Source organism: Emiliania huxleyi (genome assembly GCF_000372725.1).
Source record: "Emiliania huxleyi CCMP1516 unplaced genomic scaffold EMIHUscaffold_109, whole genome shotgun sequence".
Taxonomy (NCBI): Eukaryota; Haptophyta; order Isochrysidales; family Noelaerhabdaceae; genus Emiliania; species Emiliania huxleyi.
Genome location: NW_005201851.1, coordinates 193,088 through 207,884, shown reverse-complemented (window position 1 = coordinate 207,884; position 14,797 = coordinate 193,088). Strand labels below are relative to the sequence as shown.

Here is a 14,797-nt window from a genome sequence, read left to right as displayed (position 1 = left end):
GCCCACCACCGGCGGCCCCACGACGGCGTCCTCGCCGCCTGGGCGGACGCGATGCGCGCCCCGGCCAACGCGCCGGTCGTGCACGGCGACAAGGAGAAACCAGAGCTCACCCGGCAGTACAACGAGGGGTACAAGACTGACCTCGCAGAACCCCATGCGGGACCGGGGGGGTGCGATGAAGTGAATGAAATCAAGCTCTGGACGCCCCTCCTCAAGACCTCCTCGGCGGGCGTTGGCAACGCCTCGAGCGGCGGCACGCCCGCCTCCGTTGGCCACTCCTACGCCTTCGGCAACACCGAAGAGAAGGCCCGCCGCCTAAACATGGGCTGCAAGGCGCGCGGGCAGCCCGGCCAACCCTTCGACCACAAGACCGGCCACGGCTACGTCAGGGCGCATCGCGGTTTCTACCACGACGCGATCTTTGTCAAGCGCAACAACTTCAACCTGCTGCTCCACGAGACGTTCGGCGGCGGCTTCTCGCCCACCGCCGTTCTCAAGCTGCGCCGCCTCGCGCGCAAAGTCGCGCGCGGCAGCGTTGACCGCACAGCCTACTCGCCCAAGTACTCGCTCTCTTTTATGTCCCACCATGCAGAGCGCATCTCTCTCTCTGTTGTGCGAGGCGTGAACCGCGCCATTCGCTCTCACCTGGCAACCCTGTCTGCACGTCTCGCGCGCGCGTGAACAGGCCTCCAAATGACGTGTGAGTGTTAGAGTGGTTTGGTATTGCTAAAAATCTCTCTCTCGTAAAAATCCTGAGAGCACTTGGAGCACTTGGAGTGCAGTCATCAACCTCACATCCAGGGCCGGGGAGCTACGAAGCGCACCCAGCGGGCCGGATGATCGGCATCGGGCTACGGGCTAGAGAGCCCTGACCCATAGGGGGGGTGCGCGTTCGCAGGCGCGAAGTTTGTTTTTCCGCGCGTCTCACTCGAGGTGTGCTGTTGTGCAAGCCGCTGTGCTCTCGCGGTGCTCTTGGCGAGCCGCTGTGCTCTCACTCGAGCCGCTGTGCTCTTGGCGAGCCGCTGTGCTCTCGCGGTGGAAAGAGATCAGATGGCGCTCCGCATCCCTCCGACGGTAGCTGACGTGCCGGGCTATCAGCTGCAGCGGCCGCCGCTCCCGCTCATCTACACGCCTCGCAGCTGCGGCGGCGCCGCGCCCTCGTGTGACTCGCTCTTGTGCATGCACAAGCGCGAGCTGCGGCGAGCGAGTCGCAACGTTAGCTACAAGGCGGCGCTGTGCGGTCGGTGCGAGTGCGCCCTCTGCCTCGCCTGCGCAAAGCCGCGCAACCTGTGGAAGGCACCTTCGGGGCAGACGCTCGAGACGGTCACCACGCGCACCGACCCGCCCTTCACGTTCGCTTACAACCCGGCCGACGCCGACATGAAGCGGATGCGGGAGCAGCTCGTGCTCGAGCCGCTCCTGACGCACGCGTGGCATGAGGCCACCTGGCGCTGCTGCGGCAGCGGCGGGCTCGTCGTCGACGTCGGCGGCAACTTTGGGTGGTACACGCTGTACAGCCTCGCGCTCGGCTGCAGGGTGGTCGTCTTCGAGCCGGTGCCTCTCTTCCGAGAGGCTCTGCGGCTGGGCGTGACACTCAACCCGGGCTTCGCGGCGAGGGTGAATAGGGTTTGTGGAGCGTCCAGAGATGTCCAGAAGGTCCAGAAGGTGTCCAGAAGATGTCCAGAAGGTGTCCAGAAGATGTCCAGAAGGTGTCCAGAAGGTTGGAAAAGAATGTGGGAACGTCTAGAGAGTCCTTTGCAGGTGTGCAGAAGGCCTCAGGTGTTGTAGAAGGTCTCACTCAGTCAGGTAAAGCCGTAGGTCACACGTGTCTCAAAGAGTCGCCTCCACCGAGTGAGTGAGCAACCCGGTCAGTCAGTGGCTCATGGGCAATGAAAAGGAGACATTGTGGTTTGCTGATGAAGGCCTGCGGGCCTTCTGGACATTCTGGACATTTGCTAAAGCTTGCTAAAGCACCTTCTGGACATTCTGGACATTGCTAAAGCTTGCTAAACACCTTCTGGACATTCTGGGCATTCTGGCGCGAACCGCAAGTCCCCCCCCCCCCCTTCTGACATTCTCGCGTCGCGTCCGTCGTGGGTGGGCTGGGCCGGCAAAACCAGCCAGGCAAGCGCGCGAGGCAGATGCAGGTCCTGGTGGTCGGGAATGCCGCCAATCACCCCGGCGGCACCACCGCCGCAACCAGTTCGCCGGTGACGAGCAAGCGGGCTGAGCAGCCCGGGTGGACCCGGTGAGGCGGAGCGGGTGTCGGGCAGCAAGCGCGTGCCCGGAGGGTGAGGGTGCAGTTTTTTGCATGTTTGTTGTTGTGCACCGCCTTTAGATGTAAAAATCACATATTCAGTAAGAGTCTGAAGGGGAGGGGAGTTGTACAGAACGTCCAGAATGTCCAGAAGGTGTCCAGAAGATGTCCAGAAGGTGTCCAGAAGATGTCCAGAAGGTGTCCAGAAGGTGTCCAGAAGGCTTCTGGTCAAAATGCAGCTATTTAACCCTTCACCATTTGAGAAGCCCAGCTCCCCACCCCTGGCTTAATTAGTAGTAGATCTAGATCTTTCAATTGTGCCGCTCTCAAATCTAGTCTGGTTCAGAATGGCGTCCGCGGTCCCGAGATATTACGTAACAAAGGTTTCTCTGGACGCTCCACAAACCCTATTGGTGGAGCTCTACGGCAACGTCGTCTACGACACGCCAGGCAACTACACGCTGCGTGTCCCGCTCCCGGGCGGGATGCACAAGAAGAAGCTGGGCATGACGGGGATGAATGGGGCGCGAGGCATCCTCAAGTCGGACTACAACGCAAAGGCCGCCACCGTGAGCGCGGGCGCCGTGCGGATTGACGACGTTTTGCGCGGGCGCGACGTGTGCTTGCTCAAGGCCGATGTCGAGGGCTACGAGCCGCAGGTGATGCAGACGGCGCAGACGCTGCTCGCGACACGCGAGGTGCCCAACCTGCAGCTGGAGCACATCTAATCTCGGCTAATCTCGGCTGATCTCGTCTAGCCTCTCGGCCCTGTGTCTCGGCAGGTGCCCAACCTGCAGCTGGAGCTCTCCCGCACGCGCAAGGACGCGGAGCAGACGTGCGCCGCCGTCAAGATGCTCTCGCGCCTCTCCTCGCTCGGGTACGAGTTTAAGCAGGTGCCCAACCAGCTCGTCGACGCCGAGCTGCCGCCGCCCGACAGCTGGCAGCAGGCGGCCGGCCCTTGGGCTCGGCTGCCAAGCTTCCCCACCGCCGCCACCGCCGCCGCCGCTGCAGCGGGCGGCGAGCGGCGGCCGAAGATGCAGCTCGCGTACGACATCGACTTTGCGACGCACTCGACGAACCTCGTCGCCCGGCGCCGCAGCACACCGCTGGGCGCCGCGAGCCTGCCGTGGCCCTCGCTCGGGTGCTCAGCGTGAGAGCCTGGTTGCGCGCGGCGTGCCCCGGCCTTCCGTCTTCCGATGCTTGGGCAAGTGTCGGGGCTTCGGGGGACGACTCTACTCATGCACAGCGGCGGAGGGCGTGTCGGTATTTGAATTGGATTTCAAACTCTAGCTCAGGCCTTGTCATCGCACCGGCGAGCTGCCGGTGGGCGAATGCATCCACCCCAGGCCCCCAGCGCCCAAGCCCAGAACGCAGCTCAGTGCGCAGCAGCGCGAAGGATCTGGTGTGCATCCGCGCTCCCGGTGGGTGGCCTTGACACCAGATCCATGCCGGTGGGTGGCCTTGACCAGGCCTGAGCAGCTCATGAGTGGAGGCAGCCTCTGTCTCTGGACGAGCAGCGCTGGATCGCCAAACCAGCAGAAGAGCGCCGAGCAGCGGCGCCGAGTCCGTGAGGCCACTCCGATCGATCGTTACGTAGAAGCTCATTGGCGACTGCACTCCAATGGTTCAACGAGAACGGCGCACCTAAAAAAAGGCATTCCCAAACGTCATGCATGAAATAAATCAATCAATTACAGTCCGACTTAATTAATTTGAACCATCCTTCAAATATATAATTAATATTTCAAAAAGAAAGTGCATAGCCTGGGACGCGAGTCAGAGCGTCTCTCTCGACAGCCACGCTCGAGGGGCATCACACACAGACGGAGCTCATCCTCGCGATGCTGCGCACGTGCTGTGAGGACCTCTCGATACCTACACTATATCAAACGTCTTGCATTCAACTAATCAGTATCCACTAAATTTGAAGTGGAAATCAATCAATCAAAAACTAATTCCAAAAGAAGGTGCACCGCTTCGGACACGAGTCAGCCACGCTCGAGGGGCATCGTACGGGCGGAGCTCATCCTCGCGATGCGGCGCATGTGTTCATGAGGACCTCTCGTTCGAGTGAGGACCTCAGATCCGTATGAGGACCTCGATCTCCGTGAGGACCTCTTCTGACTCAGCACTGTGTGCTGCCCCGACCTCCAGCCACTACACTTCAGACTGTGCTCGCAGACCGCGAGGGAGCTCCTTCCCGCTCCTGCTCCACCTCCACTGTCCACTTCCCTAGCTAGCCACTCCACCGTCCCTCGGTCAGACCTCCTCCGTATTGGTGTGTGCAGCGCTGGAAATGTTGGCTGTATGAGAGAAGATATGATGATTTGGGGTGCGTGACTCGATGGTGCAGGATGGGCAACAGCAACTTCTCTCTGTCTGGTCGTATTATCGTGTCGCCATTTTTTGATCCAAAAAGACGTTCGGCTAGGTGGCGGGCTCGCCTCTTGCGTCGAAACGTGGATATGCGATGACGCAAATGACCACGGCGGTTCCAATGACCTCCACCCCCCTTCCGATGGTCGAGGAGGCCGCCGAGATGTCGTGACGGCCCAAGAAGGCAACACGGCGCGGGGAATGTGGTGAGGAGAAGGCCTCTCACTCCGGCACCCGCACATTTTTCGGGGACACACCCGGGCTTTCGCTGCGCGGGCGCGGGCGGGCGGGCGCGGGCGGGCGGGCGGGCGGCAGCCCAGCCCAGCATTTTTTAATTTTTGGCCATCTTGGGGACTAGCGGAGAGAGAGAGAGATCAGTCGACGCACTAGATGAGAGAGCTCCTTCCGGGTTTGTGTGTACATTTGCCTCCATTAAGCTCCGTCTACGTGTTCCACTCCTCAAAGCCGTACCAAGAGAGAATCTCGAGACCAGAATGGTTGGTGTTGGGTAGTAGGGGTAGAGGTCTCAGATGCTGGGCGGTGGAGCCATCCGATCGGAGCCAGAAGACCTCCCCAGCGGGTATCCGATTTGCTGTTTGGTAGAGAGAGCGCTCCGACCCTCGCTCTACGCTCGCAACTCTCAACCTCCGCCGTCCTCCCGCCCTGGTCGCCCGCCCCCTCGTCTATTTCCGCCGTGCGGGCGGCGGCTGCGGTCGGCTCGAGGATCTGCCTTGCCCCATGTCGTCGCTCGCTGCGTGCGGCGGCGCGACGGCGCAGCTCGAGGGCAGTCAGCGCGAGGCCGAGGGCGGCGACGCATGCGGCGAGGGCGGGCGGCATCCAAACGCGCGCCATCCGCTTCTCGCAGCCGAGAGCGGCGGCGGCGAGGGCGAGGCAGCCCGCCCCGCAGGAGACCAAAGCCGTAGAGAGAGAGAGAGACGACAGAGAGAGACGCATAACGATATCGGCTGATATCAGAGGACATTTCACAAGATTGGATCACTGTGCCTCTGTCGACATATGTGGTAAGACAAGGCACAAACATGATATCACGTCGGAGCACGGAGGGTGGGAGGCGGCGGCGGCGGCAGCTGCGGGTGGCGCGCTCAAAAGCACCGCTGCGAATAGGACGATGCGTTCGAGAGCACGCTCGATATCCACCTTGTTCGTCACACAGTTGTGACCTCTGTCACAGACCTCGGTGTTGTTTCCAGAGGCGAGCCCGCGGTTGGATATATAAGAGATCGATACATCGTAGGAAGTGTAAGACGATTCACGGTGAGCCTGTCCATGCACCTTCATACCTCTGTAAATTCATCAGTCAATGTGGTTGATATCTCTCTCTCTCTCGTTGGTGAACAATCAATCGAACTCAACAGTGCACCTCTTGCTTGGTTGGGCGAGTCAGAGCATCTCTCTCTCAAACAACGGTCAGGGCATCGTACAGACGGAGCTCATCCTCGCGATGCGGGGCACATGCTGCGTCCATGAGGACCTCAGATATGTTCCGTGAGGACCTCTCCGTGAGGACCCTCTTGTCACTCCCCACTGTGTGGCTGCCCGGACCACTACAGACAGTGCTCAGACCGAGGGTAGGCCGACGGTAGACGTGGCTCCTTCCCTCCTGCTCCCATCCGCATGCGCCTTGCTTGGTCAGACCTCGGAGCAGCGCGGTTCTTGGATGCTGTCAGTGAGGACCTCTGTCTGTGAGGACCTCTCCTCACTCACCGCTGTGTGCTGCCCCGACCTCCAGCCACTACAGACAGTGCTCAGGAGACCGAGGATAGGCCGACGGCTCAGGCGTGGCTCCTTCCCTCCTGCTCACAGCCCACTCCCGTCCCGCAGAGGTTGCATGGCGCCTCGGTCAGCTCGGTGTGCAGCGCGGTTGAATCAATGAGAGATGATATGTATGAACATTGTAGAAACTGTTGTGCGCCGAGGAGACTGTGAAGAGCCTTGCTAGTTACAGTTTTTGTTTTTGATTTTTCATTTTTCACATTTTTCCGCGAAATGCCCCGTTGGATTTCTTTTTTCCTAGTCAACCGTAATGCGCGCCCCGGCCATCGCGCCGCTTGGCTGCCTGCTCGCCTGCGCGGCGCATGCCGCCGCCACTCCGGCCACCGCACGTTCATCCGCCCACGTCGTGATGCGCGCCGGACCGAAGCAGCCCGGAAAGAGACGCCTCGAGACGCGGGGCGAGATCTCCGCCGCGCGAAAGGCGGTCGGCGGCCGAGTGCTCGCCGATGGCCGCGTCGCCTCGATCCTCCACGCGCGCACTCGCTCCGCGTTGTACGGCCGCGTGCCTCTGCCACCGCAGCCCCACGCCTACCGCACCGGCCTCTCCGCATCCGACGAGGCCACGTGGCTCTCGGTCGTCGACTCGCACTTCACCTTTGCTCCGCTGCAGCCGGCGGACGAGGCGGCGTTCGTCGCCGCGCTGGCCGCCGTCGGCGCGAGTCGGGCGCAGGGCCTCGGTCTGCGCAACGGCCTCTACCGCGAGCGCCAGGCGGCCGCTGAGCCTCGGCTCGACGGCGCAATCTCGCACGCAATCTCCAACGGCCGAGGTTCAATCTCCGACGGGCGAGAGTGCGCGTGGCCCTGCCTGCCTGAGGTTGCTGCGGCGTGCGGCGCGCCGCCGCTGGCGGTGCTGCGCCGCATGGTCTCCCGCGAGGGCCGCCTCTCCCCGCGCCTCTCTGCCGCCCTCGTCGAGGCGATCATCGAGGCGCATGACAGGTGAGCTGACCTCGAGATATGGGGAGATCTGGGGAGGCGCACCACAGATGAACTGATCTCGGCTGCACCTCAGCTGCACCTCGGCCGCACCTCGGCTGCACCTGGAGGACAACAACGGATGAGAAGAAGCGTCAACTCTCCCGCCAGGCGGCGGGCCACCCTGCAGCGCCACTCCAATCAGACCCTCACGCCGTCGTCCGTGCTGCGCTCGGCGCGGCTGCGGCGGCTGCGGCGCCACCCGCGCGTTGCGGTGCAGACGGCCTTCCGGCGGCTGCAGGGCGGCGGCGGAGGCCTCTTCCTTCCCGCGGCGGCGTGGGCGTGTGAGAACGACCTGCAGGGCGCCGCGAGGAAGCACGAGGCGCGAGATGCAGCCGAGATACGACCGAGGTGGCCGAGAGGTAGCCGCGAGGTGCAGCCGAGATACAGCCGAGGTACAGCCGAGGTACAGCCGAGGTAGAGCCGAGAGACAGCCGAGACACAGCCGAGAGAAAGCCGCGAGACAGCCGAGATACAGCCGAGATACAGCCGAGATACGGCGGAGATACGGCGGAGACACGGCCGAGGTCTTGCCGAGGTGTAGGCGCAGAGGCGGAGCCGCGCAGTCGAGCGGCTGGTCGTGCGGCGGCTGCGCGTCGCGGGTGCGTGGCGAGATGCAGCCGAGATACAGCCGAGATGCAGCGGAGATGCAGCCGAGATACAGCCGAGATGCAGCGGAGATGCAGCCGAGATACAGCCGAGATGCAGCGGAGATGCAGCCGAGATGCGGGTCGTGCGCCGATTCGCTCCGCTGCATTCTCGCCCAATCTCGCCCAATCTCGCCCAATCTCGGCGCACCTCGGCTGATGACCGCCGCACGCCGCTAGGAGTGCGCGGGCGGCGCGAGGACGCGCTGCAGCGCCGCACGAGCACGCCCGACTTCATCGTCGACGGCTTTGGAGCGGGCGGGGAGGCGGCGGGGGAGGCGACGCAGGCGGCGGGCGGCGCTGCGGGTGCGGCGGCGGCGGCGGCGGCGGCGGCTGGTGCGTCTGGATTGCGGTGAGTTGGCGTGGCGCACTCCTTTGGCCGGGGGGGGAGGGAAATAAAGAATCACTCCCGCGACTATGAGCCGTAGGTGGGTGGACGTGAAGCATTCCTTTGGGCGGGGCGACAGCGCGCGGGTGAGAGGTCAGGTGGAGCGGTACTGCACGGACTCGTTGAGACTAATCGAGGCTAATCAGTACTAATTAATACTAAGTTGAGGTCAGGTGGAGCGGTACTGCACGGACTGGGGCCCAGGCTTGCTGCTGCTGCTGCCCGCACTCGATCCTGTAATGAATTATCGAGTGACTGGTTTCAGAATACCTCGTAGGCTTGCTGCTGTACACGCTCGGCTACACCGAGTCCTTTGCCGAGGAGCTGCGCCAGGCGGGCCTTCAGTAGTCTTGATTCGGCGTGATTAGTCTTAATCAGACCTTGCCGAGTGCTCTGATGCTGGCCAGCACTGCCCGGTCTGTCCACGCGAGTAGCTCACTCTCTAATACGTACTCAGTCGTTGCATGGCGCCGCGCCAGGCGGGCCCGGTTTGGGTGTGCGACGCGGAGGCGGCCGCTCGACTGCTGCGCGATGCGGTGGGCGATGCGGCGGGCGGTGCGGCGGCTTGCGCGCCCGCTGTCAGAGAGAATGCTGACTGAGTCACGCATGGCGATGCCAGCGCCAATGGCAATCAGGGGATTTTTATGTGTTGAGAAGAGAAAATCTGAGTACTGAGAGACAAAATCTCGCAAAAGACGTACCTCACGTGTACTGGCTACTGCTGCCGTGCTGCGTACTCCTGTGGTGTCGGAGTGTACCACATAGTAAAGTACCGTTCGGCTTCTCAGCCCAGCCCGAGCGGGTCCCGCGCCGCCCGCGCCGCCCGCGTGCGCTGCCGCTTGGCGTTGGAGCGCAGCGTGCGCCACTCGGCGCTGCCGGCGTGCGCGTTGCAGTGCGCCGGCACCCTCGGCTCGCCGCCCCGCCAGTGGCGGCACGCGGACACGGGCGCGTCGCACGCGAAGCAGTAGCAGTTGGGGCAGGCCGCCTCATTGCCATCGACCGGCGCTGCGACCGGCCTCTCGGCCGCATGGAAGGGGTGGAGAGGGCAGAGCGCCCGCTGGTGCGGCAAGTGCTCGGGCAGCAGGCCTGTGCGGCGCAAGCAAGGGAGGCAGTGAGAGTGCATCTAACAGCATTCATGACGGGGGCGGCTTGGGAGCGCCTGATGCGGCGGAGATCTGCACGTCGCCGCCTGCGAGCGAAGGAGCGGCGGCGGCGGAGCTTTGAGGCGGCGGCGCCACCTCCTCCACCTCGGCCTCCACCTCGTCCTCTCCCTCCTTCGCCGCGGCGGCCGCACGTGCAACCCGCCCCCACGGCCGCACCGAAGGCTTCTCGCACTGCGGGCATGTCGTCACCCACTTCTCGCCCTCACTCCGCTGCGCACACGCGAGGTGGTATGGGGGTGCAGAGCACGACGTGCACTTCAGCGCAGCGGAGCGGCGAACCGAGGAGCCGCAGAACAGGCACTCGTACGAGCCATCATACGGCTCGACCTTCCCCGCGCTGCTGCTGGTCGCGACTGCAGCGTCGCTCGAGGAGGAGAGTGGCAACGCGCCGTCATCGCCGCCGTCGTCACCGCCGCCGCCTCCACCGCTGGAGCCGCCACCGCCGCCGCTGCTGCCGCCGCTGCTGCCGCCGCCACCGCCGCCGACGCGCCGCCCGCCCGCGCCCTTGCCTCGCTTCGCGTCCCGCGCCTTGTCGGTGAGAACCCGCGCCCGCTTGCCTGTGACGGCGGTGCTGCAGGGCCCCTCGTGCCAGAGGCGGAAGTTGCAGCCGAGCGTCTTGCAGCTCGGAGCGCGGAGGGGCGGCGAGGCGGCCTCCTCCTCCTCGCTGCTGCTCTCTGCGGCTGCAGCCTCGCCGCCAGCGCCGCCTGGCGCGCCCTCGTCCGAGTCGGACGCCTCGTCCGCCGCCGCTGCCGACGGCCCTGCCTCTCCTGCCGCCGCCGCCGCCGCCTCGCCAACTGTCCGCGCGTACGCCACCGCCGCCTCCACTGCTGTGCCGAAGGCGCCGATGTAGACACTCCTGCCGCCCACCATGTGCTTCGCCCCGAAGCGGTCAGAGGACTCCTTGACCACATTCTTGTACCCGGTGCTGTTGCTGCTGGAGAGGTGCAAGCGCAAGCCCTCCGCCTCCGTGGCCACTGCTGGAGGCTGGTACTCGCCGACCGCCCGCGCATAGGCCACCGCCGCCTCCACCGCCGTGCCAAAGGTGCCGAGGCCGACATCTTTTCCACCCAAAGTGTGCCTCGCCTGGAAGCGGCCAGAGGCCTGCTTGAACACGCCCTTGTACCCGGTGCTGTTGTTAGAGAGGTGTAAGCGCAAGCCCTCCGCCTCCGCCACCACCGCTGCCGTTCGGCACTCAGCCGGCGCCCGCCCCAGCCCAAGTTCCCCCTCCGGCGCCTCGCACACCCGGCACGCCGGGTCCGGGTGCATCCAGCAGAACCACTCGACAGGCAGCTGGCCGGGCATGCCGCTAGGCAGCCGCCGCCACTTGTCGCAACGGTCGCAAGCGACCCAGAGGCAGGAGGCCGCCTCCTCCTCGCTGCTGCCCGCTGCAGCCTCGCCGCCAGCGCCGCCTGGCTCGCCCTCACCCGAGTCGGACGCCTCGCCCGCCGCCGCTGCCGATGGCCCTTCTCCTGCCGCCGCCGCCGCCGCCTCGCCGACCGACCGCGCATACGCCACCGCCGCCTCCACCGCTGTGTCGAAGAATCCAAGGCCAACCTGCCTTCCGTCCACCGTATGCCGTGCCTGGAAGCGGCCAGTGGAGGGGTACTTGACCACATTCTTGTACCCGGTGCTGCTGCTGCTCGAGAGGTGCAAGCGCAAGCCCTCCGCCTCTGTCGCCACTGTAGGAGGCTGGTACTCGCCGACGGCCCGCGCATAGGCCACCGCCGCCTCTACCGCCGTGTCGAAGGTTCCGAGGTGAACCAGCCTTCTATCCACCCTTTGCTTCGCCTGGAATCGGCCGAAGCAGTACCGCCACACGCCTAAGTAGCCGGTGCTGCTGCTGCTCGAGAGGTGCAAGCGCAAGCCCTCCGCCTCCGTTGCAACTGCTGACCCTTGAGGCTCGGATGCCGCCCAGACCGGCTCGGACGCCGTGAGCGCTTCGGTGCGCGGTGCCAGCGGCATCAGTTCTGTGCGCGCAGAGCCAGCCCCGCCACGGTGGCGTTTGCGACAGCCACTGATTGCGAGAGCTGTGGCTCGCGCGGAGCAGATCGGTGAAAAGAAGAAAAACACTCCGCTTATGGCCCTGCGACCGCGCATCCCCCCAGGGCTAGGGCTCTCTTGCCCGCAACCCGATATCGATCATCCGGCCCGCTGGGTGTGCGCTTCTTACATCTTAGCTCCGGCCCCCTGGATGTGAGAGAGATTTTTAGCAATACCAAACAAGTCGAAGAAGAAGAAAAGAAAAAAAAACAACTCTAACACTCACACGTCATTTGAGGCCTGGAGCCCTGTTCACGCGCGCGCGAGACGTGCAGACAGGGTTTGTGTTGGATGTGTGAGGTTGATATGACTGCACTCCAAGTGCTCCAAGTTCGCACTAATCCCGACCCCCACAAGTGGCACATCGCGTTCTCACCACGGTCGCCGCTCATGGCGCGGCGCGCCTGCGCAACGCGGCCCCGAGAGGGGCCGCCTGGCCACTGCTGCCACTGCGCCGCACGGATTTCACCCCACTTTCGCGACTGTGGCCGTCCAACAGTCTGCCGGCGCGGCGGGCGCATTCGAATGCGCCCGCTGCGCCGGCAGACTGTCAGTGCTATCCCGGGCGGCGCGCCAGCGAGCCCGGACGCTGGCCAGCCGCGAGGACAGCGCCATCGTCATCGGCGTCTCCTGCAGCAACTTCAACAGCACAAGGTAGCCGGGTCGGAGGCCTCCCGCCGAGCTGCCGAGCCACCCCGCACCCGCGCCACCCTGCCTCAGGGAGTCAGTTGAGAGGGTGCGCAAAACCTTACCAAAACTGGCACGGGTCACGCGCCGCTTGGGAGCCGCGGCGCAGCCTCCAGAGACTGCAACGACAGCGAGCATACGCGCACGCGACTAAAAGCAGCTAACTCGTCGAGGGGTTTCCTCAATCAACCGAACGCACTAGGCTGGCGAAAAAACCGGGGCGCGGGATTAGTGCGTCTGGGCACTGGGGCGCAGAGAATTCCTCCTCTCCTTAAAATCCCTGTGGTCCAAGGAGAGGGAGCGGCCCGGTCCAAGTACCTACCTACCTACCTCCAAGTCTTCCAATACGGTTTCGGTGGAGGCCACACAGCACACACACACGCAAACACACACACCACCCGACTCAACACAAAGACAACACAGAACACAGAAGCGTCTCCACGCCGCACACCCACACCCACCGGCGCCACCGCCTCCACGCCGACCAACACCAACGCCTCCCCTGCCGCGCGCCACCGCCGCATGCCTCGCGTGCCTCGCGTGCCTCGCGTGCCTCGCGTGCCTCGCGTGCCTCGCGTGCCTCGCGTGTGCAGCGCCGCAGCGGCGCGGCTCAGATGGGGCGGGTGGAGACGTAGTGGAACTCTGCGAAGTGGCCGAGGTAGATGCGCATCGTGAGCGGCACCTGGCGGAGATGCGGCGGAGATAAGGTCGAGATATGATCGAGATGTGGTCGAGATATGGTCGAGATATGGTCGAACCATGGCCGTGGTACTATCGAGGTATGGTCGAACATGGCCGGGTGTTATCTCGGCGATACCTCGGCTACATCTCGGCTGATCTCGGCGCCTTCCACACGTCCGGCGGCGTGATGGTGTGGCAGTAGTCGGGAGAGAGCGACGAGATGACGACGATCTCCGTCTTGAAGATGACGGAGGCCGCGAGCAGCGTCGCCTACTCTCGGCCAATCTCGGCCAATCTCCGGCTGATTTCGATCTCGAGAGGAGGACGGCCGAGAGGTGGCTTCGCACATCTCGTGCGGCATCTCGTCTCGATCTCGGCTAGATCTCGGCTCGATCTCGCGCCTCGTCGCCCCACGTGACCCCGTGCTGCGACATCTCTCGGATGTACCGGTCCCAGTCCTCGACGCCGACGCTGTCGCGCAGCTTGAAGGACTCGCCTGGTGAGACCACCAACCAGTCTCATTAATACCGCATGTGAGAGTAGGAATCATCATGCAGCTCGAGTCGACTCGCCGACGGAGCCGTCGTCCATCGCTCGGCTGCCTGTTCACACGGCAGAGCTGTGAAGAGACGCAGGGCTCGGGCCGATCTCGGGCCGATCTCGGGCCGATCTCGGGCCGATCTCGGGTGAATCTCGGGTGGATCTCGGGCCGAACGCTGCAATCTCGGCTGATCTCGCCCAATCTCGCCCAATCTCGGGTGTATCTCGGGTGTATCTCGGGCCGAATCTCGCCGTTCTCCCTCAGCCACTGCACGGTCTTCTTCCGCATCGAGATGGCCGACCAGCCGCTGATGCCTACTAATTAAGCCGATTTGATGCGGCAGCCTATTAATTAAGCATACGGCCGACCAGCCGCTGATGCCGAGCTGCTCCAGCTGGTCGGTCAGCGCGTGGAACTGGCAGTTGTTGTCTCCAGGCACGTCCTTGATCTTGAAGCCGCGCAAGCCTGCTCAACCAACAGCAGGACTAGTGAGTGATGGTGTACTGACCAGGCACGTCCTTGCTCTTGAAGCCGCGCAAGCCTATCCAACCAACAGCAGGACTAGTGAGTGATGGTGTACTAATCAGACACGTCCTTGATCTTGAAGCCGCGCAAGCCTGATCAACCAACAGCAGGACTAGTGAGTGATGGTGTACTGACCAGGCAAGGATCTTGAAGCCAGGCAGGCCCAGGTGGCGCGAGAGGCGCGAGCGAGCGTCCTGCGGTCCCTGCCCCATCCGCTCCCTCTGGCTCTTGATCTCTGCCGACGTCTGCCGTACCCGCGGCACCTGCAAGCCGAGATGCAGCCGAGATACAGCCGAGATGCGGCCGAGGTGCGGCCGAGGTGCAGCCGAGGTGCGGCCGAGATACAGCCGAGATACAGCCGAGAGGCAGCCGAGAGGCAGCCGAGAGACAGCCGAGAGGCAGCCGAGAGACAGCCGAGAGACAGCCGATATGCAGCCGAGAGGCAGCCGAGAGGCGGCGGAGGTGGCAATATTGAGATGCAGCCGAGATACAGCCGAGGTGCAGCCGAGGTTCCGCCGAGATCGGCACCTCGCGTAACCCCCGCCCCCCCTCGCCCCAGCTGCCGCGACCCGGCGTCGGCGGCGCAGCGGGCGCCGCCGCCGGCGCCGCATGCATGCCGGGAGGGTCGGGGGGAAGCATCGGGCCTGCGGGCAGCGGGGAGGCAGCGGAGATGTGGCGGAGATGTGGCGGAGATGTGGCGGAGATGTGGCGGAGATGTGGCGGGGA

At 64.1% G+C, this 14,797-nt stretch overlaps 4 protein-coding genes across 4 annotated transcripts; 2 read left to right on the top strand and 2 right to left on the bottom strand.

Moving 5' to 3' along the window:
* Positions 1 to 1,050: 1,050 nt before the first annotated feature.
* Positions 1,051 to 3,411, top strand: EMIHUDRAFT_108812 (hypothetical protein; the record flags this gene model as incomplete). Its single annotated transcript, XM_005792187.1, has 3 exons — positions 1,051 to 1,617; positions 2,641 to 2,955; positions 3,040 to 3,411. The coding sequence occupies 3 exons, from the start codon at positions 1,051 to 1,053 to the stop codon at positions 3,409 to 3,411; spliced, it is 1,254 nt and encodes a 417-aa protein (XP_005792244.1).
* A 3,266-nt stretch (positions 3,412 to 6,677) lies between these two features.
* Positions 6,678 to 8,586, top strand: EMIHUDRAFT_108811 (hypothetical protein; the record flags this gene model as incomplete). The annotated part of the gene is made up of 2 exons (XM_005792186.1): positions 6,678 to 7,363; positions 8,475 to 8,586. 2 exons carry the CDS (start codon positions 6,678 to 6,680, stop codon positions 8,584 to 8,586), a joined length of 798 nt encoding a protein of 265 aa, XP_005792243.1.
* A 3,516-nt stretch (positions 8,587 to 12,102) lies between these two features.
* Positions 12,103 to 12,462, bottom strand: EMIHUDRAFT_223355 (hypothetical protein; the record flags this gene model as incomplete). The annotated part of the gene is made up of 1 exon (XM_005792185.1): positions 12,103 to 12,462. The coding sequence occupies one exon, from the start codon at positions 12,460 to 12,462 to the stop codon at positions 12,103 to 12,105; it is 360 nt and encodes a 119-aa protein (XP_005792242.1).
* A 133-nt stretch (positions 12,463 to 12,595) lies between these two features.
* EMIHUDRAFT_223354 (hypothetical protein) lies at positions 12,596 to 14,283 on the bottom strand (the record flags this gene model as incomplete). The annotated part of the gene is made up of 7 exons (XM_005792184.1): positions 12,596 to 12,604; positions 13,180 to 13,275; positions 13,425 to 13,501; positions 13,574 to 13,607; positions 13,908 to 14,011; positions 14,062 to 14,087; positions 14,207 to 14,283. The coding sequence occupies 7 exons, from the start codon at positions 14,281 to 14,283 to the stop codon at positions 12,596 to 12,598; spliced, it is 423 nt and encodes a 140-aa protein (XP_005792241.1).
* Positions 14,284 to 14,797: the final 514 nt, after the last annotated feature.